This window comes from Haliaeetus albicilla, chromosome 14, assembly GCF_947461875.1.
Source record: "Haliaeetus albicilla chromosome 14, bHalAlb1.1, whole genome shotgun sequence".
Taxonomy (NCBI): Eukaryota; Metazoa; Chordata; class Aves; order Accipitriformes; family Accipitridae; genus Haliaeetus; species Haliaeetus albicilla.
Window position 1 is genome coordinate 26881137 of NC_091496.1, and position 24774 is coordinate 26905910.

The 24774-nt window shown below is 42.7% G+C and overlaps 1 protein-coding gene and 1 long non-coding RNA gene across 13 annotated transcripts in view; one reads left to right on the plus strand and one right to left on the minus strand.

Annotated features, from left to right (window-relative positions):
• Positions 1-2098: 2098 nt before the first annotated feature.
• Positions 2099-2817, minus strand: LOC138688985 (uncharacterized). Its single transcript, XR_011327790.1, has 2 exons — positions 2682-2817; positions 2099-2332 (listed from the first exon to the last, which is right to left on the minus strand). It is a non-coding gene; the product is annotated as an uncharacterized lncRNA (long non-coding RNA).
• Positions 2818-2899: 82 nt separating this feature from the next.
• ANKRD26 (ankyrin repeat domain containing 26) overlaps positions 2900-24774 on the plus strand; it is a 60316-nt gene continuing 38441 nt past the window's right edge. For 3 of the 12 annotated variants that reach the window (XM_069802059.1, XM_069802066.1, XM_069802065.1), the window contains exons 1-17: positions 2900-3331; positions 6108-6222; positions 6468-6641; positions 6749-6855; positions 7374-7511; positions 8271-8419; positions 12041-12091; positions 14882-14915; positions 14995-15067; positions 16342-16402; positions 16757-17763; positions 18486-18639; positions 20255-20316; positions 21481-21592; positions 23239-23267; positions 23371-23437; positions 23529-23573. In XM_069802059.1, coding sequence (XP_069658160.1) covers positions 3129-3331; positions 6108-6222; positions 6468-6641; positions 6749-6855; positions 7374-7511; positions 8271-8419; positions 12041-12091; positions 14882-14915; positions 14995-15067; positions 16342-16402; positions 16757-17763; positions 18486-18639; positions 20255-20316; positions 21481-21592; positions 23239-23267; positions 23371-23437; positions 23529-23573 — 2581 coding nt within the window. In that variant the 5' untranslated portion in view covers positions 2900-3128. Of the gene's footprint in view, positions 3332-6107; positions 6223-6467; positions 6642-6748; positions 6856-7373; positions 7512-8270; positions 8420-12040; positions 12092-14881; positions 14916-14994; positions 15068-15268; positions 15288-16341; positions 16403-16756; positions 17764-18485; positions 18640-20254; positions 20317-21480; positions 21593-23238; positions 23268-23370; positions 23438-23528; positions 23574-24774 lie in introns of those variants that run through there. The other 9 variants (XM_069802060.1, XM_069802061.1, XM_069802064.1 and 6 more) reach the window with 9 other exon arrangements.

Below are 24774 nucleotides of genomic sequence, written 5' to 3' on the forward strand. Positions count from 1 at the left end.
CCAGCTCTCCACCTAGAGCGAGCGAAAGCTGTTACAGGCGCTGCCTGCAGGATGGGTGTAACCACCCAGTTCTCTTCAAAGCCTCAGAGCAACCCATGCAGAGAAATGCAATCTCCCCAGGCTGCTCTTCCGAGTTGTACCTCTTTGGCCAGTTTGGGTCAGCTGCCCTGGCTGTGTCCCCTCCTAGAAAACACAGCAGTTGCAAACCAGGTGTACTAAACGGGATGATTAGCTGCACATGGGTATCAGCCCAACAAGTCTTCACTGAACTTTTTCCTTCTTGGTAAACAAAATACACAGGGTGATGTAGTAAGGGGAAAATACAGACTGGAAAAAGGGAATGCGCGAGTGCCATTTTGTACCTCAGCGGTACAAAGATTGTGAGCTAAATTATCCAGCTGGAGTGAATCGTGTCAAAGGAAAGGTGTATCTTCAGCAGACTAACTCAAATATCAAGGCTTATGTGATAAATTTATTTTATGTGTTTGTTAATCAAACCGGTTCTGTAAGCCTTGCACACTGTGTTCGTTTTTGCAGGGCAGTGTTGGCCTTTGCAGGCAGGTGCGGTTGGGAACTTTGTAACTACAATGTCTGGCTAAGTGAACAAGATGTATTAGCTTTCAATGCCTAATTAGGAGGTATTTTAAAGTACGCATGCTCCAGATGACAAGACACACAGAAGAAGACTACAGCCTTCATCCCACGACTCCCCCAGCAACAAGGTGTGCAATCGCAGAAGATACTAAACAAGCCTACGTGGGCCCAGACTCTGGACTCTAAACCTGGCAACAAAAAAACTATAAAAAGGGGACTCTGAAGGAGGGGGGCGCGCGCCATTGGAGCGCGGAGACTCCCCGGCTGCCCAGCGCTGTTTTGCCCGTTTGCCGCTTGCTTCAATAAACTTTGATTGGATTACCCATGGGCTGGCGTACAATTTTTCATCGCCGCTTATAACAGCTTATGCAATACTTAAGCCGCACTTAAGCCCTGTTTGGCAATCTTCCTGTAGTACACGGGTCTTGTGCAGGGCATTAGAACAGGAATGGAACAGATACAACAGTTATTAGATGATACTGAGAAAGCTACAGATAAGCTGCGTAGAACACATGGAAAGGACAAAGCAACATAATAGGAAATACCAACATCTTAAAAAAACCCGCAAACAAACAAAAAGGAACTATTAAACAAAAATAAAAATAGGAATGGATTAAAACTGAAACAAATTTTGGGTATCTTCAGCATCACCCATGAGCCAAAAAGATTAAAGAAACAGTATGAACAAAGATCAAAAAGCTAGCAAAAATTAATACAAACAGCTGGTAATTGGTTGTCATGGTTTAACCCCAGCTGGCAACTAAGCACCTTGCAGCTGCTCGCTCACTTACCCCCCACCCCGTGGGATGGGAGAAAGAATCAGGGGAAAAAAATTAAAACTAGTGGGTTGAGATAAGAACAGTTTAATAGAACAGAAAAGAAGGAAATAATAACAACAATAATAAAATGACAATAATAATAAAAGGACTGGAATAGACAATGCAAGTGATGCAGAATGCAATTGCTTACCACTCTCCAACCAATGCCCAGTTAGTTCCCGAGCAGCAATCTGCATCCCCTCCAGCCAACTCCCCCCAGTTTATATACTGGGCATGATGTCACATGGTATGGAACACCCCTTTGGCCAGTTTGGGTCAGCTGCCCTGGCTGTGTCCCCTCCCAGCTTCTTGTGCCCCTCCAGCCTTCTTGCTGGCTGGGCACGAGAAGCTGAAAAATCCTTGACTTGGTATAAACACTGCTGAGCAACAGCTGAAAACATCAGTGTGTTACCAACATTCTTCTCATACTAAAGCCAAAACATAACACTATACCAGCTACTAGGAAGAAAATTAACTCTATCCCAGCCAAAACCAGGACGTTGGTTTAGCAATAGATTCTAGCTATTCATTTTGCATCTTTTTTTGGCTAGTAATGAATGAACAGTTCCTGTTGTACCCACAGGACTATGTCCACAGGCCCCATCAAGCACCCTCTTCCAAGTGTGAAGCTGAATTTCAGCCCAACCAGCCAGCAAAGGCCCTACCAAGTAAAGCTGACTCTCTAATAACAAGGATTTTTATTGAGACCAGTCTGAAACATGTGACAGGGACCGCAGGGTCTCCTGGTCTTGGCTGGGGAGCGACCTGTAAAAAAACCAAAAGCTTTTGTGGCTGAGCATGTCTCCACTTGAAAAAGGACTCGAGAAGAAACACCTCCTCCTGGAAAGAGTGTAGCGATGGACTGTGCTTTCTCTACGTTGCGACCTTGTAAACAGAATCCTGCCTTTCTTCTGAGGTGTCTGGAAGACAACAAATATACCCGATTAAAAACCGCGCGATGCCCGCAACTCCTTCCGGGGATTTTCTGGTTCTGCACTAAACGCGCTTCCCCAGTTGGCGCCATTTGCTTTTAAAGCAAACCCGGCCGAGCCGCCCCCCGCGCTCCCAGCGGGGCATTGCTGCCGCCAGGGACATCGACCCCCCCCGCGGCTCCACGGCGGCGATCCCCCGGGGCTCTGTGGGGTGCACGGCCCGGCCCCCCCCCGGGCCTCTCACTCGGCAGCGCCGCATCCAGGCGCCTCCTTCCCCGCGCCCGCAGTCGCAGCCCGGCGCCTGAGGGGGGGGGGGGGGGGAAGCGACGTCGCCCACCGTTCGGCGCCCCCGATAAGCACTCGCACGGGCGGGCCGGCGACTGACTTTAAAGACACATCTGCCGGCACCCCCCCAGACACTGACGCGCCTCGCCAGCACCCCCCGCCCTCCCGAGGCCGCGCATGCGCGGACCCGCCCGTCGCCGGCCGGCCGCGCGTGCGCGGGGCTCGCCGCCCTGAGGGAGCCGCTGGCCCCGGCGGCCGCCGCCGCCGCCGCAACTCCTGCTGGTCCTGCTCCTGCTGCCGCCGGCGGGGGAGCGAGCCCCTGCCCTCCGGCTCCCGGCCCGCCCGCGGTTCGCTCCGCAGCAGCCGGCCCGGCCCGAAGCCGCTGCCGGGGGGCTCCGCTCCCCCGTCCCTGCCCGGGGCCCGACGCAGCCCGCCGGGCGCCTCCCGCCGTCGCTCCCCTGAGGCGGGACCGCGCCCGCGGCCGCGTCCCTGCCGCGGGATGAAGAGGATCTTCGGGTTCGCGAGGAAGAAGAAAGGGCAGCCGCCGTCCGGCAGCGCCTCCCTGCCCTGCCCCGCCGGTGCCTACGAGCTCCGGCAGAAGGACCTGGGCAAGCTGCACCGTGCGGCCGCCAGCGGCGACCTGGCCCAGGTGCGGCAGGGGCTGAAGAAATACGGCGTCGACGGGCGGGACAAGGCGGAGCGGTAAGGGCGGGAGCAGCGCCGGGCGGGCGCTGAGGCGGGGTGGGGGGGTCCCGTCCCCGGCGGTGCCGCTGCGGCCCCCGGCAGCTCAGCGGCGCTGGGGGCGAACGGCCGCGGCGCTGCGAGGAGCGGGAGGGCTGGCTCCGTAGCCGAGCCCAGCCCTCGGCCGGAGGTGGGAATCGGCTTGTGCTGCCAGAACCCCTTGAATTCGGCCTGGCATCCCAGTGTCGCCTTACCCTCTTTGCCCCGGCCTCCTCGGTGCCCTCGTTGCCAGAGTCCTGTTTCCTTGCCGGGGGGGGACGACGACGCAGGAGTGGAAGGGAGCTGGCAGCAGCCCGGCAAAGGTGGGTTGCAGAAGGAGCCTCGCGGCCCTTCTCCAGCCACGCTTTGAAGTCAGAGCTTCGTTGTGTCCTCCAGGGAGTGGAAGAGGTGACATCATTGGAAATAGAAGCGAAGAATAGGAGATGTGGGAAGTAATGGCTAAAATGCCATTGCTCGCGTGAATATCTCAGTTCTGCTTCTCAGCATCTCCAAAACCAAAATTCTGCACCGGGGCGTGGCAAGTATCACCCCTACAGGCTCCTTCCAAAAAGCGGGTCCTGTAGCCCATAGGGCTTCCTTGGAACAGTATCATTTAGGAGCAGGCAGCTTTTCAGAGGTGGTCTAGCAAAGCCTTCAGCCTTGCTGAAAGAGATGGGCAAAGCTCAGCACAGAGTTGGAAGTACTGGACGTATGGTGCCAGCTAATCGCGAATCCTGGGTCAAAGCTAATCGCTAGGAGGGATTTACCATGTCAGCTGCCTGTCAGAGTGAACTCTAGAGCTTTTCATTGCTTGGCTTGTAGCTGCTGGGTTGTCAGCTCCAGCGCCATTGGAAGTGAGTGCTGCCAACCTGCTGTTTCCCTGTGGTCTCCCAGTGGGGTGGTTTTGCCGCTGCTCAGGCATCAGCAGTTCTCTTCTGCCCCGTGGGTGATCAGCATAGGATTGCAGCAGCAGGAGGAACAGAGTCTGGGCAGGATCCCGAAGGCTGGGTGGCAGAACAGCTTTGGTGTTACTAGAGGCCTCTTGCAGGGACAGGCAACTGTGAACACTCCGATGTTCTCTGCCAGCCTGTTCCCTGAAGTGGGTCTTCTGTGGAGCTCGGCAGGCCTTGCTCCAGGCAGAGCCATCTCCTTTCCTGTTGGCAGACTGAGAGGCTTGGCTGAGGAGGGCAGCAACGAGTCCACAGGTTTTCTGAAGGCTTTGCTTCTTTGCAAAGCTGATAGTGACTTCTTCAGGTTTGTCATGTTTCCTAGTGCTTGGTAGTAGCGTAGCAGCTTTTAGATGATCGTGGACTCCTTCATAACCAGTCCTGGTTAGCTTTCAGGTAATCTCAGTCGGTCATTTCTTCAGAGATGAAGGGTCCCGCATACTTATAAGGGAATTTCTCAAAAAGTGGTGGTAGTTGCTCTTGAGGGACCTTCTGTTGATGCTTCAGTCAGTTCCCTGTCTGTAGCAAGACACTACAAGTTCTTTGAAGTTTTGTGTGTTTTTCTTGTCCTCATCCTTGTTGCCATGGAGGAGGCTCATCAGCTGCCCGGTAACAAGCAGTATCTGCATTACAAATTGCTGTGTTTCTGTATCACGTGCCACTGTATTTCTGTACCTCTCCCTTTCTGTTCCCACCTAGCCAGGGAGCTGTTGTGCTCCTGTCTCTCAGCAAAGTACCAAAACAATTGCAAGGTTAGTTGAGCTTTCCCAAATACAGAGGAGGACCTACCCACAGTGATGTGGTTCAAAACTACTGCTGGCATTCCCCTCAGTGCTTAAGGAACTGCAGGATTTTTGTTGCATCACCTTCAAGGGAGGAGGGTCCTGGCTGTTTTCTAGCTTATCTCCTGCTCTGTTGGGACAGGTGTCCTGCAGAGTAGCAGGCATTTTGCCTTCTGCACAGAGTGAAGCTTCTGCTGCTTTGTGCCTGTGCTTTAGGGGGAAACACATGCAAGGACTTTCTGAGTGATTGTGTCTTCGGGGACAAGTAGGCTGGTTAACTGACATCAGACCTAAGATGTTCTGTGGTTTGAAGGATCTGTTTTCTTTCTGGCAAGGCTTTAACTTGAAGAAAAAAGTTTCATTTTCTTATGCTGGTCATGTATTGCAGAAACACAGTATTCCCTCCTTGGAGAGGACTTACTCTGTGGTAAGCTTTTTATGAACTGTGATAGTTACATGTGTCAGGAAGGTCAAATGTTACTTTCCTGTAGTCAGGATTGCAGTGTTCTGCTGTCTAGTTTGCTGTGTGTTACCAGAGGCATGTTGGTGCGTGTTCTTGTTTTTGCTGCAGTAGTAAGCAAGCTAGAGAAAAAGCAGAAATTCTCAAAGTGCAGGGAAACACTAATATTCTTGCTATAAAACCCATCTCTGATATACTTCTGGCACATGAATGATCATAGAAGAACTAGAGGTTTACTTGCCATAGTCCTCAGATTCCCAAGCTTTGGTCTCTGTTGCTGTGCCATGTGTGTTGTCCTGTTGGAGGCAGTGACCAATGCCTGGGCATAGGCATCTCTTTGTGCAGATTCAGTTCTACAGTGAAGGAAATGTCACCTTACTAAGCAGACACTGTGGAGGGTTTTTGCTAGCCAGCCTCAGGCATTTGATGTACAACTGCTGTTACTAGTAATGGAATGAGAAATCTTTTCTTAAGCTTGCTTTTTGGAAAGTGAAACTTGTGGTCATATCCATTTATCACAGCCTGAAATGATTTATTTGGTTGTCTGTCTGTGCTGATTTAATTTTTAGGACACCTCTGCATCTTGCTTGTGCAAATGGCCACGTGGATGTCGTTACATATCTAGTAGAAAACAAGTGTAAGCTAAATCTTTTTGACAGTGATAACAGATCGCCACTGATGAAGGTATGTGGAATGTGTTATGTTCTTGTAAGTGGGGCTTATTGATTATGCACTAATGATGTATCTTGCAGGATTCTTTACACAGACCTGTGCTGAAACACATGCATATCGTGATAGGCATGGAATAGGCATATGTTAGCTAATCTGTGAAGGTTCTCTTATTTTCCAGCATTGGGAAGCTTGGGGAGTTGTAACACAGTGAAATGTAAATGCTGGAAGTTTTTCCTTTTTTTGTGTGTTGTTCCCAGGCAGTACAGTGCCAGCAAGAAAAATGTGTGGCTGTTCTGCTACAGCATGGTGCTGACCCAAATCTGGCAGATGCTGACGGCAACACTGCTCTTCACCTTGCTGTCATATCTCCTAACATATCTGTAGCAGGGCTGTTACTTGAGCATAATGCCAATATTGATGCCCAGAATGAGGTAAATTTTTATATTTGTTAAGCAAGTTCTTTCAAAAAGTTTCATTACTATTTCTCTTGAAGGGTTTTGTGACTTTGATTTTTAACTTCATTTATCTGCCCTTTCAGGAGGGATGTACCCCGCTTATTCTTGCTGTCTCTGAACATCATGAAGAGATAGTAGAGTTTCTCCTTAAAAAAGGAGCTGACGTGCATGCTCGAGATCAGTGTGAAAGGTGAGGGGTTTGTCAAAACTCCACATGGATCTCTAGTATTCCTTAGGGTGGATTGATGAGAGGCATGGGAATGAGCGCTGAAAAAAAGCAGGGAGCCACACGGAACTATTTCAGTGTGACTTGTGAAAGCAAGTCTGCATTGGCTGCTGTCATACCTCAGCTGATGCTTTCTGCATTGAGGATTGCAAGAAGGCATTGTCTGGGATGGCCCTTCTGGCAGGAAACATGCCGTTAGCTCAGCAGCATTGCCTCAATTTGAAAAACCATCTCCTGCGTAGCAACATAGTTTGTATGTTAAGTGTTGTCAATGTGGAAGCTTAGCTTGAAGATTGAACACTTAATTGTTTTGAATCTCTCTCCCGTTTTACTGTTGCTCTTAATACTTAATGAAAATTGCTTTTTTTTGGTTCATTTTAAAGTAATGGGGAAAACACCTTTTTTGAGAGCAAATAGGAATAAAAATAATTACAGTGTCTGTGTAAAATGATCTATTTCATACCGTATTTTGGATGTTTCAGAACCCCACTTATGACTGCTGCTTCTGGTGGGGAGCTTAATTTGATAAAAGTTCTTCTTCAATATGGCGCTGATGTTTCCCATAAGGACACTAACGGATGGACAGCTGAGGATTATGCTGTTATTCATGGATATTCTAGGTAAATTTTTAACTTTATCATTAGAACGGGTTGTCAGTTATCAGTGCGGCTTTTGAACATTTTTGGTAACAGCACCAAGGTTTAATGGTGTGTTGAGACCTGTCTTGAAGCTGTGCTCAGTGACATCTCTTGATATGTATCATTGCTGTGTCTAGTGTTAATTTGGAAGTTGAGGAAAATGTCTACCCAGAACTCTCTGTTAGATTTCAAGTTTTGTAAACTCTTTTAAAGTGCCTGTACCCTACAGTTATCCAGAGGTGGAACTTGGCAAACTGAAATGCATGTAACCCCTCTCCCCAGACCAGCACCATTGTCCTTACTGACTTCCACTACAGTGACCAGGAACTACCAGCCTTTTGTTTCAGAGGAGGTCTAACTGATACCCCTTTTCTTAAAATCTTAAGCAGTTTTACTCCTCTTATGCGTCGCTTTGTACCTGTGGGTGTTCCTTCTCTAACGTGGTTATGTATGCTTAAAAGCTAGGCTGAAAAAAATGTGCCAAGCAGGAGCTGTTAACTTCGTAGGTATGAATATGCATCTCTAGAATGAACACAACTGTAGTGAATATTGAGGTATGTAATAGTCATGCAATAAGTTCTGTGTGTACTACCCTTAGCAAATGCATATGAGTATGCAAATTCATATGGCTATGAGTATGTGTAGAATGGGTAATAAGTGGCTGTTAACTGTTCTCTGAAATGGTATATGCAAGTATGTGGTTATTTTTACCAAATATATTTCCTCTCTTTCTCTATGTAGTCTTAGTAAACAACTGGCAGACTATGCAGACTGGGAAAACACAGGAGAAGCTTCGGCAGGTGGTGCACAAGGCATCATGGTACCTAGCACTCCTCACCGGGTAGGAGCTGCTGCCTTTACGTTGGGTGCACCTGCTGTGGACAGAGGAGGTAGGATCCTTAACCATGGAGGAGCTCATAAGGAAAATCATTATGGCCTTTTTTTTTAGGTGGCTTGTATTGTTAGCACTTACTGTGTTCACCATTGACTTTAGTGGAGGCATCAGATGGAGTAGCACAAGAAGTTTGTGAATGTGCTTATTTGTTGCTAGCTGGAGGTGCTTCTTGTCAGGCTGCGAAGGCAGTTGTTATTTGTGTAACACTACACATCCCCTTACAGGGTTGTTGCCTTCTGCCTGTCAGATTGCCCATCTGTATAGGTTTTCCTAGAGGGAGAGAGAAGGGGGATAGGGGAGGAACTAGGTGAGAGTGTTTTTGTTTTTCAGGTGTGTACTTTTTAGCTATAGATGGCCATTCAGATTTGTGAAAATCCAATTACAAAAGCAGTAGGTTCATTCTGAGTAGTTGTTCATATTTCTGTAGTTGGGTAGCAACAGATGAGTTAGCAGGAAGATACATCTTGATTTCCACTGAGTTTGTGCATCTTTGTTTTAATATTAGTAGTTTCACCTGCACTAAGCTCCTCTTAGTGAGTAATCTTATTTCTCAGCATCAGTTACCATTGTTTCCATGTAGGTGCTGTAGAGACATATTGAGGAAAAATTGTCTTGGAAAAGTAACTTCATTAGCAGCAACAATGCAGTGTCTGCGTATACTGTGTCTTCTTAGACATAGTTTGATTTACAGTAAAAATAATGCTTTTCTTCCACTTTCAGTAATTTTATGAGATAAGCTTTAAAAAAAATCCATATTACTTTGTGATCCAGAAAAACAATTAAATTGCCTTGTGATCAAAAAACTACCTCTTTCAGTGATTTTTTTTTTTTTTTTTTTTTTTAAATCCAGTCTATGCTTATGAGCTCACAGAGCCCTAGAGGAATCTTAGAAAATTAATATTTTAATCTAAATGAAATTGTTTGTCTTGTACTTTACATCTCAGGCCCTACAGTGGGGAGTTTTATTCTTTCTGGTTTTTTGAGGGTGTTTTATCAGAACTATGTGGCAAATGGGCAGTAGACAGTGTTCAAACACAGTTCATTACTCCTTTTTTAAATATGTCAAGAAATATGAGCAAAGCATGGGATATTTGTCCTCATTGACTTTTCCCAGACATAGGAATTTAATTTAGAGCCAATCTTTGTTCCTTTGACGTGGGAACAGTTGCTTTGATCTAGTCGGAGATTTGTAAAGTTCTTGATAGATTGAAGGAAGATTTTTTTTTTTATTTTTTTTTCATTTAGTTTTTTGGAAAGGGCTTGGTACAGGTAGTTTAATCAGCATAATGTTGCTTTCACCCAAACAGCACTCTCCGTTACGGCCTCCTGTGCATGTAGATAATTGCTGTGGTACCACATTGTAATGGCTGACAGGCCTGGGTTATTTTAAAATACATGGCTTGCAAAATAACACTGTTGTGTGATTCCAAGTCTGACATACTCTCAGTGAAGTATGGGTTCTGGAACCAAATAATTTGCCCCATGCCTTGAAAATTATAGTACAACTAATATAAATCCCCAATATAATGGGAAATCTTTACTTCTTATCTACATTTGAAGAGGCATAGTAAGTGTGAAGAGAATATTACGTGGCTTAAGGACTTCGGAGGAGAAAGAGTATTCTCTGTTCTCAGGCTATTTCTAGTGGGGCTTGTTTTTCTTCTGAGTAGTATGAACCCTTTTCTCCTTGTGCTCAGTCTCTTAAAAGATGACCCCAGTGTGTTAAGCAAGAGAGATTAGTAGCATATAGGGAGCATTTATTGGCATTAACTCTGCAGTCTCTGGCTTGCACCCACAAAGCACAGGTCCTGCATCACGAGAGTCCCTTTGATATGCTGCAGTAACAGGCTTTGAAGCCTCTGTTAGAGGAGAAGCTGGGATGATCTTGAGCGACCAGAGAAACGCCCACTTCAGAATTCTTTTCTTTTGCTCTTCTGTACTATTTTTCTGGGGTCTTCAATGTTGTCCTTATTTCTTTTGCTGCTTTTGCACTTATTGAACATTCTTCAAAGTATTCTCCTCTAACGAGCAAGTCAGCATATTTAAGGAGTTGGCTCATACTTATTTGAATGTTTACTTTTTGACAGAACCTGAATCTCTTTATTAATCATGGAAAGGTTTGCAAAAACCTCCAAATGAATGGCTTCCAGCCCTAGCATACTGAATGACAGACTTTTTAGATTTGAAGTTGGAATTTCTTTGGCAAAAAATAATAATAATTATGCAATTTTTCTAAAGGCAGGGATTCAGATTTCTAGTATGTCTGCAGTGGCAGCTTTTTTTAACTACTGCACTGCATATTAGTGTATTGTTCCTTCAGTGTTTCCCTGAGTCCCTACCGAAGCCGTTGTTTGGTTTTTTTTATTGTAGAGCTCTTGAAAAGAATTGAGTGCTTCAGTGTGATTTATATCTCCTGAGGTCAGGAAAAGTTGTCCTGTATCACCTTTAAGAAAACTGAGAAACGGACAAGGGATGAGAAACCATCTTGAGGTCCCATTCCACTAATTTGCGGTAAAATCAATATAAGCAGGACTCCCTTCCTTCCGCTCCGAGACAAATGTTATGGCCTTGTCATGAAGAAATTTGGTGTTAGGTAGCTGCAATAACAGAACCACACCATTTGTTGACTTAAAATATAAAACTTTATTAAGTAGGATGGGTAGAGCAGGTGGATAGTGATTTATATTCTAAAACTTCTCTTCCATACCACACAGACATGCGTACACACACAAACACACATGCATGACGCTCATACCAGTCAACATACCTGTTCTGGTCCAGTTGTGGCCTGCCTTATAGCCCTGGGGGAACAGGGTATTCATTCTGAGTGCTTGTTGTGTCTGCATTCTGGCTGGTGGCATAACTTCTGTATCTGAACAGTTCAGCATGGTCAAATCAATTTAAGCAGAAATCTCCTATCTTCAAACTGAGGTAGGAGGGGCCTACGTTTGCATTAGGCACTAACTGACACAACTATTAAGGTGAGCTGCTTTAAGGCAACAGGTTTCTGGGTTGCTTTTTTAGTGAGGGATAACAAACATGCTAAAACTGTAACTTGAGATGAGTGAGTGTAAATAACGTAATGGCTCAAAGTCGCATGGTGATGTGAGTACTGAGAACCAAGATTTCCTTCAAAATTTCTGGATAGTGTATCTCCAAAGTTTAGTTGTTGGCACCTAAGGATTTTTGGGATGCTTAGAGGGAGGGATTTTAAGTGTGCTGTATGTATGAAGTGCTCTACAAATATGAAGGAATTGCATTTGCAGTCTGTTAGACAAGGACTAGTCAAGTTGAGGGAAATCGAAAGTTGGCAGTAGAGTAAATTTCTGATAATCTGTTTCAGTATTTCAAAATATTGGAATATGGGTATTTTACATGGAGCAAGTAAATTAAGTTACACTGACACTGTCCCTTGACAGGAGAGTTCTTTAGATCGTGATTGGTTTTGTTTCTAGTGCTTATAACCATAGAGTAGGCTGATAGTCACAGTACATTTTCCCGTTGCTATAGCTTTCTTGATGTACTGCTTATGTTTTCCAAATTTCTGGGGATTCAAATTTATTCTGATGTCATTGTTTCATCTGTCCTTTCCATGCCTTTTCGTAAATGGATATAGGAATGCAACAATCTCCTAACCAGACATCGAGAACAGGAAAATCAAGGAAAGGTATTCTGTACAGTAGCATTTCAAATATGAAACATGTTGTACAATATACAAATATTGACACATCTATGATGTTTATTATACTGGTGGTCCCTATTTTGATGGTTTTGGTTTTATAAATTAGATTTGAGAGCAGGCTTTAGGTGCTTTTTATTTGTTTGCATGTTTTGCATGGGTCCTTTATTATTGACTTGAGTGTTTGCTTTGTGTCATTAGTGATAGTAAATAATTTTTTTTCTAAAATATGCTCTTCTGTTACTCCAAAATGGAAATGGACTTCAATTGAAGTGGAAACAAGCAATCCCCAGAGACTGCTTTTCTAGATGTCATTTCTATGGTAGGGCATCAGGGTCTGTCTGAAAGCTAGCTCATGAACTTTCTCTCTTGCTTTCTAAAGGACAATGTGATCTGGTTTTGATCATTGCTTAAAGTTACTATGCATTGAAAGCTGGTTTGACTAATTATAACTATACTAATTGAAAATATAACTGAAGTCACCTGTCAAGAGTTTATAACTGATTGCTCCACCCTATCCACTCAGTCTGAGAGACAGATTTTTATTCAGTTTGGGAGGTTAGCAGGTAGCTTAGACTGCTGGTACTAAGTGAGTTAACAGAAAACTGTGGTATGTGGAACTAATTATTATTTTTAAATATTATGTGTTTGTAATAGGAAACATTAAAAATGTGTTGGTGTTTTGACTGTTTTAGTTTGTCCTCCCACTGGAAGTTTCAGCCTCTAGGTTTTGTCTACATGACATGTCTACACTGAACACGTACGCTGTATTTCATTGTCTGAAAGCCCTGTTCAGGTCAGGAGATGTACTCATCAAAGTTCCCACATAAACCCTGTCTTTAGGACAAAATTTCCATACTTATTTGTGGTTTACTGGTAGTAGAGGAGATGTCTTCAGGCATGGTATGCCTTTGTTTTCCTTTGAAGACCTTGGTTTGGTTGTCATCATGCGAGTTTATGGAAGGTTACCAGTCTCCCGTTCATACGCAACTTCATTTTGTTATGATAGTTAACAAGACTTAGTTATAAGAACTTGAGGAATGCCAAAATAGCTAGTGTGTGGAGATTATATTGTTTGTTTTTTCCCCTCCTGTACTGGGAATTGAAGACCCCTTTTATTTCATCTTGGTTGTTGATAGTTGAGAGGTTTTAGCACTCTTTAGGCTGGATTCCTAGAGTTCAGATTTCTTTAGTACATCAGTGATGTGCTAGAGTGCACTCTCATCGAGTTTGCAAGTGGCCTCAAATCGGGGGAATCAGTAGATAGGCTTCAGGGCAGTGCTGCCATTCAGAGGGGCCTTGAAAAGCTGGGTAACTGGACTGTCAGGCCTGTCTTAGAAAATTCAGCAAGGGCAAATGCCAAGTCCTGCACATGGAAAGGAACAACCACTTGCTACAAAACATGCTGGGACTGCCTGGCTGGAGAGCTGCTTTGCTGAGAAGGCCCAGAGGGTCTTGGCAGAGAGTGAGCTGAGCATGAGCCAGCAGAGTGCCCTGGCAACTGAGAAGGTCAACAGTGTCCTTGGCTGTATTGAAAGCAGCATAGCCAAAAGTTTGAGGAAAGTGATTGTCCGCTCCTACTTGGCACTCACTGGATTGTGTCCAGCTCCCTGGCTATAACTTTGAGCCCTCAGTGCAAGAGAGATTGGTGTTTCAACAGTGAGCAAGTTCAGTGGAGGGCCATCAGACTCATCAGAGGCAGGAGTACTTGCCCTTTGAGGAGAGGCTGAGGAAACAGGGCTTGTTCAGCCTAGAGAAGAGGCGACTTGGAAGAGGACCTAGCAGCAGCTTCCAGTACATCTGAGAAGACAAAGCCCAGTGCTTCCCAGTACTGCCTGACAGGAGGCAGAGATACAAGAGGCATAAATGGAAACATGAGAGTTTCTAATTGGGTGTGAGGAGCTTTACCATGATAAGGACAGTAGAACAAAGAGGTTGTATAGTCTCCCTCCTCGGAGGTGTTCAAGACCAGACTCGATAAAGCCCTAAGCAACCTTATCTGACCTCATAGCTGAGCCTGCTTTGAGGAGGCAGTTGGCTAGGAGACTTCCTGATGTCCCTTCTGACCTGATTTATCCTATGATCCTATGTGCAAGTTGCCTTCATAACACTGATGAATACTTGGAGTGTAGTATAGAATGCCCTGATTACGCCCCTTTTGTCTGTTGAATACGCTTTTTGGTGCAGTGTAGAGAACTGCTGGTGATTATTCTACCTGGGGATAAGCTTTAGATCTTGATTATGCTTTTTGATTTTCTTCACCTTTTCAGAATAATCTGTAATTAGGTAGAACAGCAGATAGTGTAGTGAACAGCAGATAGTGTAGTATACAGCATAATGTTATATGCATAACGTCACAGAAAACAGTAAAAATCTCTGCATGTGATGTGTACTTATGTGTGTAATATAAGTACTTAGGAGGTTCATTTACTTACTGTCTTGCTAAGCCACCACCAGTTTAACTGTTTGTGAACATAGCTTATTCATGCTATGCTATTATTTTTTTATAGTTTAGAGATGTTTGTTAATCTTCTAGGTGTAGGAGTCCAAAGGAGATACAAGTCCGGTCTTTTTTGTTGTTTTTTTTTTAATTCAGTATGGCTCAAAAAAGCAGTTGTTTTGGAAATACATTCATTCATGCTGTCTTGTGTTGAACTGACTACCCAAAGTTTCATTCTGTTATGACCTGTAGAGTTGTCCATGTTAAATGTTTATATGTACTGGTTAATTTTTAGCATGCCAAATCTAATTTCAACATGTCAATTAATGTTTGAACAGCAATAGATGACTTTTCCCAAGGAGACTCAATAAGGTGAGACTTTAAAAATACCTCACAGTTACCTGAGGAATGATTTGAGAGACACAGTACTCATTTTGCTTTGCTTTTTAAGAAGCTCTGAGAAAGAAGGGAGTGATGACAGTTGGCATACTTCTGAGGAAGAAGAACTTGATTTTACTCCCAAGGTATGCTGCTTTTACAGGAAGACTGTCCTGTAAAAATTAGTGATTTGAAGGCAAGTTTTCTCTGGGATTGAAAGAAACTGCAGTTCCAGCCAATATTGTTTTCTCCTTAGAAGCAGTCTCTGGCCTGCCAGCCTTTCTTCTGCTGTGAGTTTTTCCTGAAAGACCTGTAGCTGTGGGAGAGCATGCAGTAGACTTGTGGTTTGGGGCAAAAGAGCAATAGGTGACGAGATAAACAGCTGCATTCTTTTATTTGTTCTTGTTCATTTGAGTCAGACTTGCAGGCCCTAAAAGTTTGTAAGTTACTATTATAACCTGTTCTGTTCATCTCCAAACATTGTTATTGTTTCCTGTAAATTTGGTGATAGAATCCAAACTGATAAAGAAAAAGGGCGTTTATTTATCAAGATCTACTGAAATCCTTCATCACCTAGTTCTCCTTTCCTCCTCGTCAGGTTCCTCAAGAGCGCTCAATGGATGAGTTACTCAAATGGGTCGTCTTTTTCTTCTATGAGATGGCATTCTGTGCTTGCATGTAATCTCACACTGCATGTTTTCCCCCTTTTTTTTTTTTGAATGCTCGAGTAGTATTCTTTTTGACAGCTACAAGCTCTTGTGCCTACTGTTTTTACTAATGTTCTGAAGAATTATCAACTTCTGCAGTGATGTCTGGAGCATCTATTCTGTTGCACTGGGATTCTGCAGTGATGAGGAACCTGAGGGTGGTAGTCGAACCCACTCTGGAATGCTGGAGATGCAAGCATGTTTAGTTTTAACATGATTTCATTTTCTTGCACTGATTTAAATAGAAATGATGCGTTTTTTTCTGGCATGATTTTGAAATTTAGGGATATTTTGGTAAGTGTACTTGCAGGGACTAATTTATGCATTAAGTCTAGGGATCTTAACAGTTACTCGTGTTGTGCACATTTGCAAGTAAGCATCCCGAAACTGCAATCTTAAAATATGGCTGAATTTTACTTAAGTATGAGAGATATTAAAAACAGATTTTTAGAACTGTTATGCATGTGAACATAGTTTTAGAAACAATTTGCAGAAGGGTGCCTGCACAGTGTTTTGGCGTGAAGTACTCACTGAATTGCATATGTGGGGAGTGTTTGTGTAGTTAGAAGTATAGGATGGAGCCAGCACCTGAGCACTACCAAAAGGACAGCCTGATTATATTTACTGTTCAAGATTTGATGTGAACAAAAGATTTGTTGTCGTTGCTGTTCAAAAAAAAAAAAAAAATTGCTAAAATAATTCTTTATTTACAGAAGCTGCAGAAGCCAAACTTGACACTGTTAATGAACGTTTCCCAGCAGTTCAAGAAAAACAGTAAGCTATTTGGAAAGGATTGTATGATATACTGATACATAAAAGTAGACTTGCTAAGTAGTATTTTTATAATTTTTTTTTGCTATAGCAAGTGAGAAAAGTAGCATTTTGAAAACACAGCACTTGGCAATTTCAGAAAAAAATAAGTTGTATCATTAAAATGAAGATATTAATCCCCTCCTAAGCCTTTGTCCCCGGTCAAGTCCTTCGTCCATCCTGCCCATCCCTTACCTGGCTCCTTTTCCAGACATTCCCAGATGACTCCTCTCCTGTGCATTAATCTGGTAACATGCCTATTGCTATTTACATAACTCCTTTTGTTCACATGCATTGTTCTTTTTCTTGTGCTTTAAGATGATGGTGATGGTTCTAGAATTGAAAGTCCCAAGTCACCAAAGAAAAGCCTCAAACAAAGAACCCCGTCGGATGCAAACCTGAACAGAGGAGAACGTGGAGAACTGTTGAGTCAAGATGTCTCAGATGCAAGCAACCTGGAGGAAGAAGAATCGGAGGAGGAGGAAGATGATGAAAATGAAGGAGATGATGATGAAGATTATGAGGAGGCAGAGGAAGAAGAGGAGGAGGACGAGGATCTTACACAAGATGAAAAGGAGGAGGAGGATCTGGAAGATGAAGAAACTCAGTCTAATGACATATTGGAGGAGGAGCAAGGGGAGAAAACAGAACCTAAAGGGCAAATCAATCAGAAATTGGAGTATTTTAGTAACACTAAGTATGAAGGAGAAGCTTGGTGTGGAACTGGAGATGTCTGTGATGATGATAAAATAAGTAAAGAACTTGATGAAAAGGTGGAGGAATCTGTTGATACTCCTGTGTCTTTTATAGCTGGGTGTTATGAAAGGTCGCAAGAAGATGCAATTGCCATGTCTCCAAAGATAATGAATAATGAAGTATCTTGCAAGTCAGTACCAAAACAAGCTGTCTTTCAAAATCTAAATAATTTGCAAGATACGCAAGAAAGCTGGAACAGGAAAAGCATGATACAGGAGAAGTTTCACAGAAATGCTGACTCCTGTTTTGCAGACTCTGAAACGACAGACTGGAAAAAAGAGATACCTCAGCCTCTCTCAGATAGTTGTGGTCTTAAGGAGAAAAAGTCAAGCTTCAGTGATGGCTTTGAAAGTGGTGATAATTCTTGGTCAGCAGCAAAAAACCCGAGGCTTGAAAGTCAAAGACCGAACCCTGTCATTCTTGAACGTGTGGATGATGAAGATACTGAAGAAGAGCAATCTGAAGAGGTAGATGATAAAGTCTGTGAAGCACTGAAACAAGCAAGTGAAAACTTGTGCTTAAATAGGCATGAAGAAAATTTAAAAGCAGCATTTCACTCAAGCACCAAAGTAAGTATATAGGGATGATTCAATCACAAGGATATTTTCTAAGGGTATTATAGGTAAGAAACAAATGGTAAACTGGATTTCTGTTAATACTTATTCTTCACATATATCTGTCTTTTGATCATCCTTTTTTTGAAATTAGAAAATGTCTTACTCCTAGCCAAAGCAGTTTCTTAGGTATAAGAATAATATCAGGCAGTATTTTCAATACTTTCTTCTGTTGGTTACAGTAGTTTTGCAGGAAAAAGAATAGGCAGTAGTCTTTTTCTGGAATCAGTTACATTTTTCTCAGTTGTCTGTACAGATTTTATCTGTGAAGATTTACTGCCATTTAGTAAAAATTCATGGTGTGGTGGCTGAAAGTGAGGCAACAAAAAGAAGTTTGAATAAGATTGAGAGCAGGAAGCTAGTGATTTCCCTTGGGGCAAGGTAGGGGAAAAGACGGAATGTGTTCCAGAGTGATGTAACTTAAATGGAGCTAGTTAGACTGACATTAGGAAGTGCTTCTCAGGGGCTTTGCAGAACCAGGGGTGAGACTTAATGACATTAGGCATTGCTCGCTACTCATATGGATTGTCACGGAAAAACTGAAGGCGTTGTAAAACAAAGCTCAACGCAGTTTCCCTTTTGCCTTACACAAGAAAAGTATTTTTCAAGTTGTTGATGGATGGTGAAGAAGATGCTTGTTTCTGCTCTTTCCAGCTGTCTTGGTCAATTTCTTTTAGGCAGAATCACCTGAATGGGAAGAAGAGGAGGAGGAGGAGGAGCAGGAGAAGGAAGATACTGGTGAAGAGCTCCAAACTGCAGTTGTTGAGGGTGTGAAAAATTCTATTTGTAATGATGGCCATCAAGTCCACAGTGCTTCAAAAGACAACACTGGTGAGAGAAATTAGTTAGTAAATACTGATCCAGTTCTTCCTCTATGAATATTAGTGCACAGTAAATGAACTGAAATGGTGATTGACTTCTGAGACAGCAAATTTTTCCCTGGCCTGTGAATCCTAGTGGGCATTGGCAGAGAAGGAAAGAGCTTTTGTTCTTTTTCATTTGTTCTTGAAGAACTGAAGTTGTGGTGTTGGATTCCAAATGATGCTATGTGAAGCAAGTGCCATTCTTGCTTTTGTTGCTGTGTTCTCCCTGAAGTGATCTGAACAGTATGCACTGATGAAAAAGAGGAGGACGACTACAGTGTCTTGCATGTGACAGTAGTATTCCCCTTTCTGGCCCATACCGTTGGATTGAAAAGCTGTATTCCTTGTAGGAAAAGCTGTGATTGTTCTTGGCTGAAGCCTGGGAAAGATTTGAGTCAAGCTGAGAAAGCTGTTCTGTTCCAGTGCCTCACCTTGTCCAGTTTTAAAATGTAGAAGGTCTCTCCAGTGCCACACTTGTGTGTGCTTTAAAGTGTTACCAGGTTGGTCAGAGTTGAGCACTGTGGTACTCACCTTGAGTCTCAGAGCAGGAGGAAGAGGTACTGTTTCCATTGTCCGTCTCCAGAGAGTAGCTTGGTGTGGTAGATGTTACCAGAGCATGTGTGGCTGCTGATCAAATGCTACACAGGGAGCCTGGCAGAACCTGCTATATTCAAGTGTTGTGCCTACACATGCTCTTCTGTCTCTGCAGTTTACCATAAGCGTGCATTTGGCGTGGTATAAGTAGTCAGAGCCCAGGTTGGAATGAGCAATTGCCCTTTTCTGGGGTGGGTGCCCTCACTGGTCTCCAGCTCCTTCCCCCTTCTTTGTGTGCATGTCTCCACACAAGTGAATCCTGAATCAGTTTTACCTAATGGAGTAGCTTAAAACAGAGAAATTAATCTGGCCAGGAACCCACTGAGACCAAGCCTTATGCTCATCTGGTAGAAGAGAGATTTGAATGTTAACCCCCTGAGAGAGAAACTGCTTTTGTGTGTTTGGGGTGAGTGTTTGAGCTGTGAGCCTCTACTCTATTTTTAAATGGCAATGTTTAGGTGTCCAGCTTCTGGGAAGGTGCTGGGTATAACAAGTCTCTGTCAGTGAAGATCTTTCCTGCTCTTTCCTGCAAAAGGAGCATTGTCTCTTGGTGATTTTGGTGATGTTAGCATGAGGATGTTTTGGGTAGTGTTTGTACAGTACCTCCTGTACAGTGGAAAGCGGTAGTAAATGCCAAATTCTGGAGCTGTAGGCTGGAGAGCCGGTGACGTAAACTCTGTATACCACAGGACTGCAGCGTGCTGGAGTCCCCTCCTGAGTGCTATCCAAACATGTGTTGGGTGTTGCTTGTAGCTGTGTCAGCTGTTGTGCATAGCTGTCTTCTGCTGGAAAAGAGGCAAGAGGAGGTGGCAGTGTAAAGGAAATACCACTATGTGGCTGGGTGTGGAGAAACCCTTGAATAACACTTGCTCTTAGTTTGTCCTCAGCAATAGAACCACTGCACATCTTTTGGATGCAATGCTTGACTGATGGGGAAAAGTAGAGTGAAATATAAGCACTTGGTGTCTCACTTCTTACCTTGTTTGTAGGTGCCCTGCCAGCAGTGGGAGCAGAGGAAGAGGAAGATGCTGAATCTCCCTGGGACTCTGAGGTACTTTCCGTGAAGGATACAGGGGCTTCCACCAGGGAGGGGAGGGGAGGAGTAAGATCCAGAAGCACTTGAGAGCTTGCTTTTGACTTGGGCCCTGCTGTTGATGAGGCTTATTTCCTCTTTTCCTGCTTCTGCCATATGTTTGTAACTGGGGACCCTTGAAATACTTCTGCTCTAGGCCGTCTGTTCAGTTAGGATTGGGATGAAGTTAGGTTAAGCTAACAACTTGGGTCTCATGACAACTGGCCTTTGAGTTTGGTTTCTAGTATAGTCTTGAAGCAGTGAAGTTTCTTGCTGTTGAAAATACTCTGAGCTTTTCACAGGGTCTGGCAGGATTGTTGCTTTTTCACCAGATAGCTCTATTCTACTGACCTGGTCAGTGGTTGCCCTTAGGGTCTCCAGCCTAGATGGTTAGCTGCTTCTGAATAGATCCTCTCTACCTTTTGTAGGTGTACTTCAGCCCTTTTTGAAAGTCATGTCCGACAGAGATACCACGCATGCTGGCTGTGTTTGCCCTTTCAGTTCTTTCTGTCTGTGATACTGGGCTAGAAGAAAATGAACCGGGTCTGTAGCTAACCCCCTCTGGCTTTCTTCTGAGGCAAAACGAACTCTTCCCCACCTCTTCTTCAAAATACAAGACATATATTATTAGTTTTTTTAGGTAGCCTTAGTTTCTGCAAGCTTTGCCTTGCTAGTCTTTGTTCAACCCAAATCACCCTTGCGATTGGGAGTAGTGATGTGTTCACTCGCCACTGCAGGATACATGCCTAGGGAACATAAGCATAAACTTGAATGCTTGAATGTCAGGTGCAAGTTCAGTACAAAAGTTGGATCACCACAGAGCTGCAGTTATTGGTTCACAGCCCACATCTTGAGTTACCATGTTAATTCTCTTTTGTGGCTGTCTGGTTTGTCAAGGTTTATCAGTGTGGCGGAATAGTTTAGATGAGTTGTGAGGTTTTTGCCCGAGATCTGAAAACATGCACAACTGCTGTGATTTCCAATAGACTATGTCTTGATGTGTCCTTTCCAAGGGTCTTATCAAAGGTTTTTGTATCTCTAATATACTTGATACCATGCTATGCAAATTGACTTAGCAGGAGCTTTTTTGCATAGAAATGAGTTGAAAATGCATTTATACCAATTCTTATGCATGTGTTTTAGGTTATACAGACGGATTCTGGAAGTCTGAGAAAAGTATCGTCTGGCGTGTTGCTTCCGGCTGCAGACAGACACGGAGCATGCTTACAGATTGTTTCAGGGGAACGTGACAATGGTAATTTCCTTGTGGAGTAAAAGTTTGTCTGTAAGCCTTTATAGGCTAAACTAAACTTTTAGCAGTGTCTGTGTTAGGAATGCTGCTATGATGTAGGTGTGTGCTATAGCAATGAAGTGATGAAGTGCTTAGTATTTGTTAGTTAACACCAGTTATCACAGCACTTGCTGGGCAGTTTGTAAAGGAAGTTGTCTTGTTTGCATTAGATGTGTTCTTTGGACATGTCTGTATTTTTTTGGATTCAGGTTTTTGTTGCATAGTGATGAAAGTGTATGTGGTTTAGGACTGACCTGTCTGAACATTTAAACATTCTTAGTGATAATGTGGCAGAAGAAAGCTATGATCTGGCTAATATTTTTTTTTTTTCCCTTAGCTTAGTTTTTGATAGCTTTCTGTTGTGCTTTGCCTAGTAGCTAAAATGTGACTAAAAGTTTAGGTTTTGTTGCTAAGGGTTTCTGCCTGTAGTTTGTGACACTGTCTCTTGAGCATCTTGAGTGTAGGATGGCAGGGAAGTAGAACTCTTTTCTGAAGGATTTCTCCTTTAACAAATGGCTTGCCAATCCTGCTTGTAGTATAGGTACAACAGAAGAGCTGAAGAAGCTAATGCAATTTTAGTTTAGTAAGCTGGAAGCAAAACTTTACAAGCTCCTGGGAGCTTGTAAATCTACTTGTTGAGTAGTTGTCATGGAAGTCTGCTTCGTATGATGCTATTAAGGTAAGTTTAAAATCAGTGTGAAAAGGGTGTAAAAGGTGATTATGGTAATCTTTCTAAGGTATTTCCATTCTGCTAGACCACCAAGTTTCCTAAAATCAAATATTGTTTGCTTTTTAATAATTTTTTTTAAATACAAAAATTTTGCTGTGGAGCCATTCTTAATAACATTTCATATACTTCTTTCATGAGAGGACTCAAACTGTAAGATGACTAAAGCAGAGGATTTGAAAAATATAGGTGGGCCAGTAGACAGTGTCGGTTTGGAAATTATTTAATGTTGGACAAAAATTAAAAAAAAAAAAAAAAGTATTTGGAACTATGCTATAAATACAGATTACAACCAAGCAACATTTGTTTCTTTTGTCTCCTTGCAAGCTAAACCAGAACAATCTGATGAGAACTAGCTTGATTTTTACCTCATTGAAGGACACATGTATGAGGTTTCTGTAGATGCGCCCATGCTTTCTCTGTCCCATCAATGGAAAGGAAAATACTCCTCAACATTAAAGGCTTATAGAATAATCACAGTCATAGTGCTGTTGGACTGTTTTATGATTGTTCATTACAGCAGACCCACTTTGGCTTTTGAAATAATCTTTTTAGAAAGCAGGATTCAGCTCCTCAAAAGGACTAAATGTTTTTGATCTTGTGCTGTTAACAAGCATGACCTTACTGCTTCACGTGAATTGTCCTAGTTCTGTGATGATTATTTTTTAAATCCAAGGTGCACGATAGGAAGTATGCATTCTCCATTTCGTGTATACTAATACAAATGCTCTATGATGAGGTGAACTGAATGTTGGGTATCGTACTCTCAATGAAATAATGCTTGCAGCTATTACTTAATTGTACAAACTACTGATATTGAATGGAGTAAAAGATACCTTCAATTAAATAAAATAACACTTCCCAAAACATTTTTCACCTCCAGGCTTTTCGGAGAAACCCAACAATTCCCCAGTAAGTATTTGTTCATGTCAGACTGACTACTTGTTCTACTTATTAAGTAGTATGCAGTTACTTTAAATTTGTTTTTTTTATCATTGGATTGTGTCTTTCATAGCTGAAGACTTCTGAATCTGTTTTGGAAATGAAGGAAACCTCTCCTAAAAAAAGGCAGCAGAAATCAGGTAATGTTCGCTTCATGTGGTTCTGGGTTCAGCTTCATAATCTTTCTGGATAGGCGTATTAAATAAAGCATCTGATTTATTTGTTTTGCAGATCTATTGGAGGAATTTGGTTTAGGAGGTGCAGAGGATATTGAAGGTATTCATAACAGTCTTTGTAGTGTTTTTATGGACAGGCACATTGTACTTGCAAATTTTTTCCTAATATTGAATTAAAGGTTCTAGCAAGGTGTTCTGGGAGCAGAAGGTCTACTGAAATATGCCTCTATGCATGTGTGTGCTCCTTCGAGTCTGCCATTCAACACTGTAAATAACCCTTCCGTGATGTAGGCTTCCTCCACCATACCTGCTCCCTAAGTGAAGCAGCTAGCTGGTCCACTATATATTAGAGAGAGGATATATGACCTTAATGTGGTTTTTTTAGTTCCTTTGTTCTAATGTTTATTGATTTCTATATTTTTTAATGAGATGAGAAACAATTCCCCATTCAGGTTTTAGAGTTTCTACAATCAGCTGTTGAAAATATAAAGCAGAGAGAGGTGAACAGATATGTAGGCAAGTGAACTTGTAACTTCTAAGTATAGAATACAAATAGTTCCAAGTTCTTTGGCATACTTGTTTTAGGGGGGGGGGGGGGAAATTACTGTTGTTCTTTTGACAATATTGGAGATTAAACTTCTCTGTAGGAAAAATATCTCACTCCTCCTCTTGTTCTTCTCTCTCTCATGTATTTGCAATGGGTAAGCAACAACAGGTCCTCTTTTGCCCTTTATTTTGCAGTGATAGTGTTTTTGTAAGATGCATAGAGGTTTGTTAAAAGTTGTTCAGTTAAAACATGAGTTTTGGTTTTGTCTGTATTATACAGTAATGTGAAATGTGGCCCCATAGTGGACCAGTATGTTATAATAGAATATTAAAAATCACAGAAAGTAAAGACTGCCTTTTCATAGGTCATTTCATGTCAGCTATTTTTCCTGTGTGTCTTTATTCATTTCTGTCATGTTGTTTTTTACCCATGTGTTATCTTGAAGATCAGGTGTTAAGAAGTACATGTGAAAATTTCTTTCAAACTTTTATGTTTGGATTTGGGTTTAAGCAATTTAGATTGCTTCAGCAAAGAATCATGATTCCTGCGGCACAAATGCTTCTAACTGAAAAGGTTGAATGCCATCCTTCACAAGTTTATTTCATAAATCTGGAAAACAGGTGCAGTATCTTGCACAATTAAATGTTGAATGAGAGCTGAAATTTGTCATTCTATTTACTTTGTTACTGTGTCATAGTAATAACTTCTTAAAATCTATTTTGAGGTCAAAATTAAGTAGTGGTCTTCTCATGTT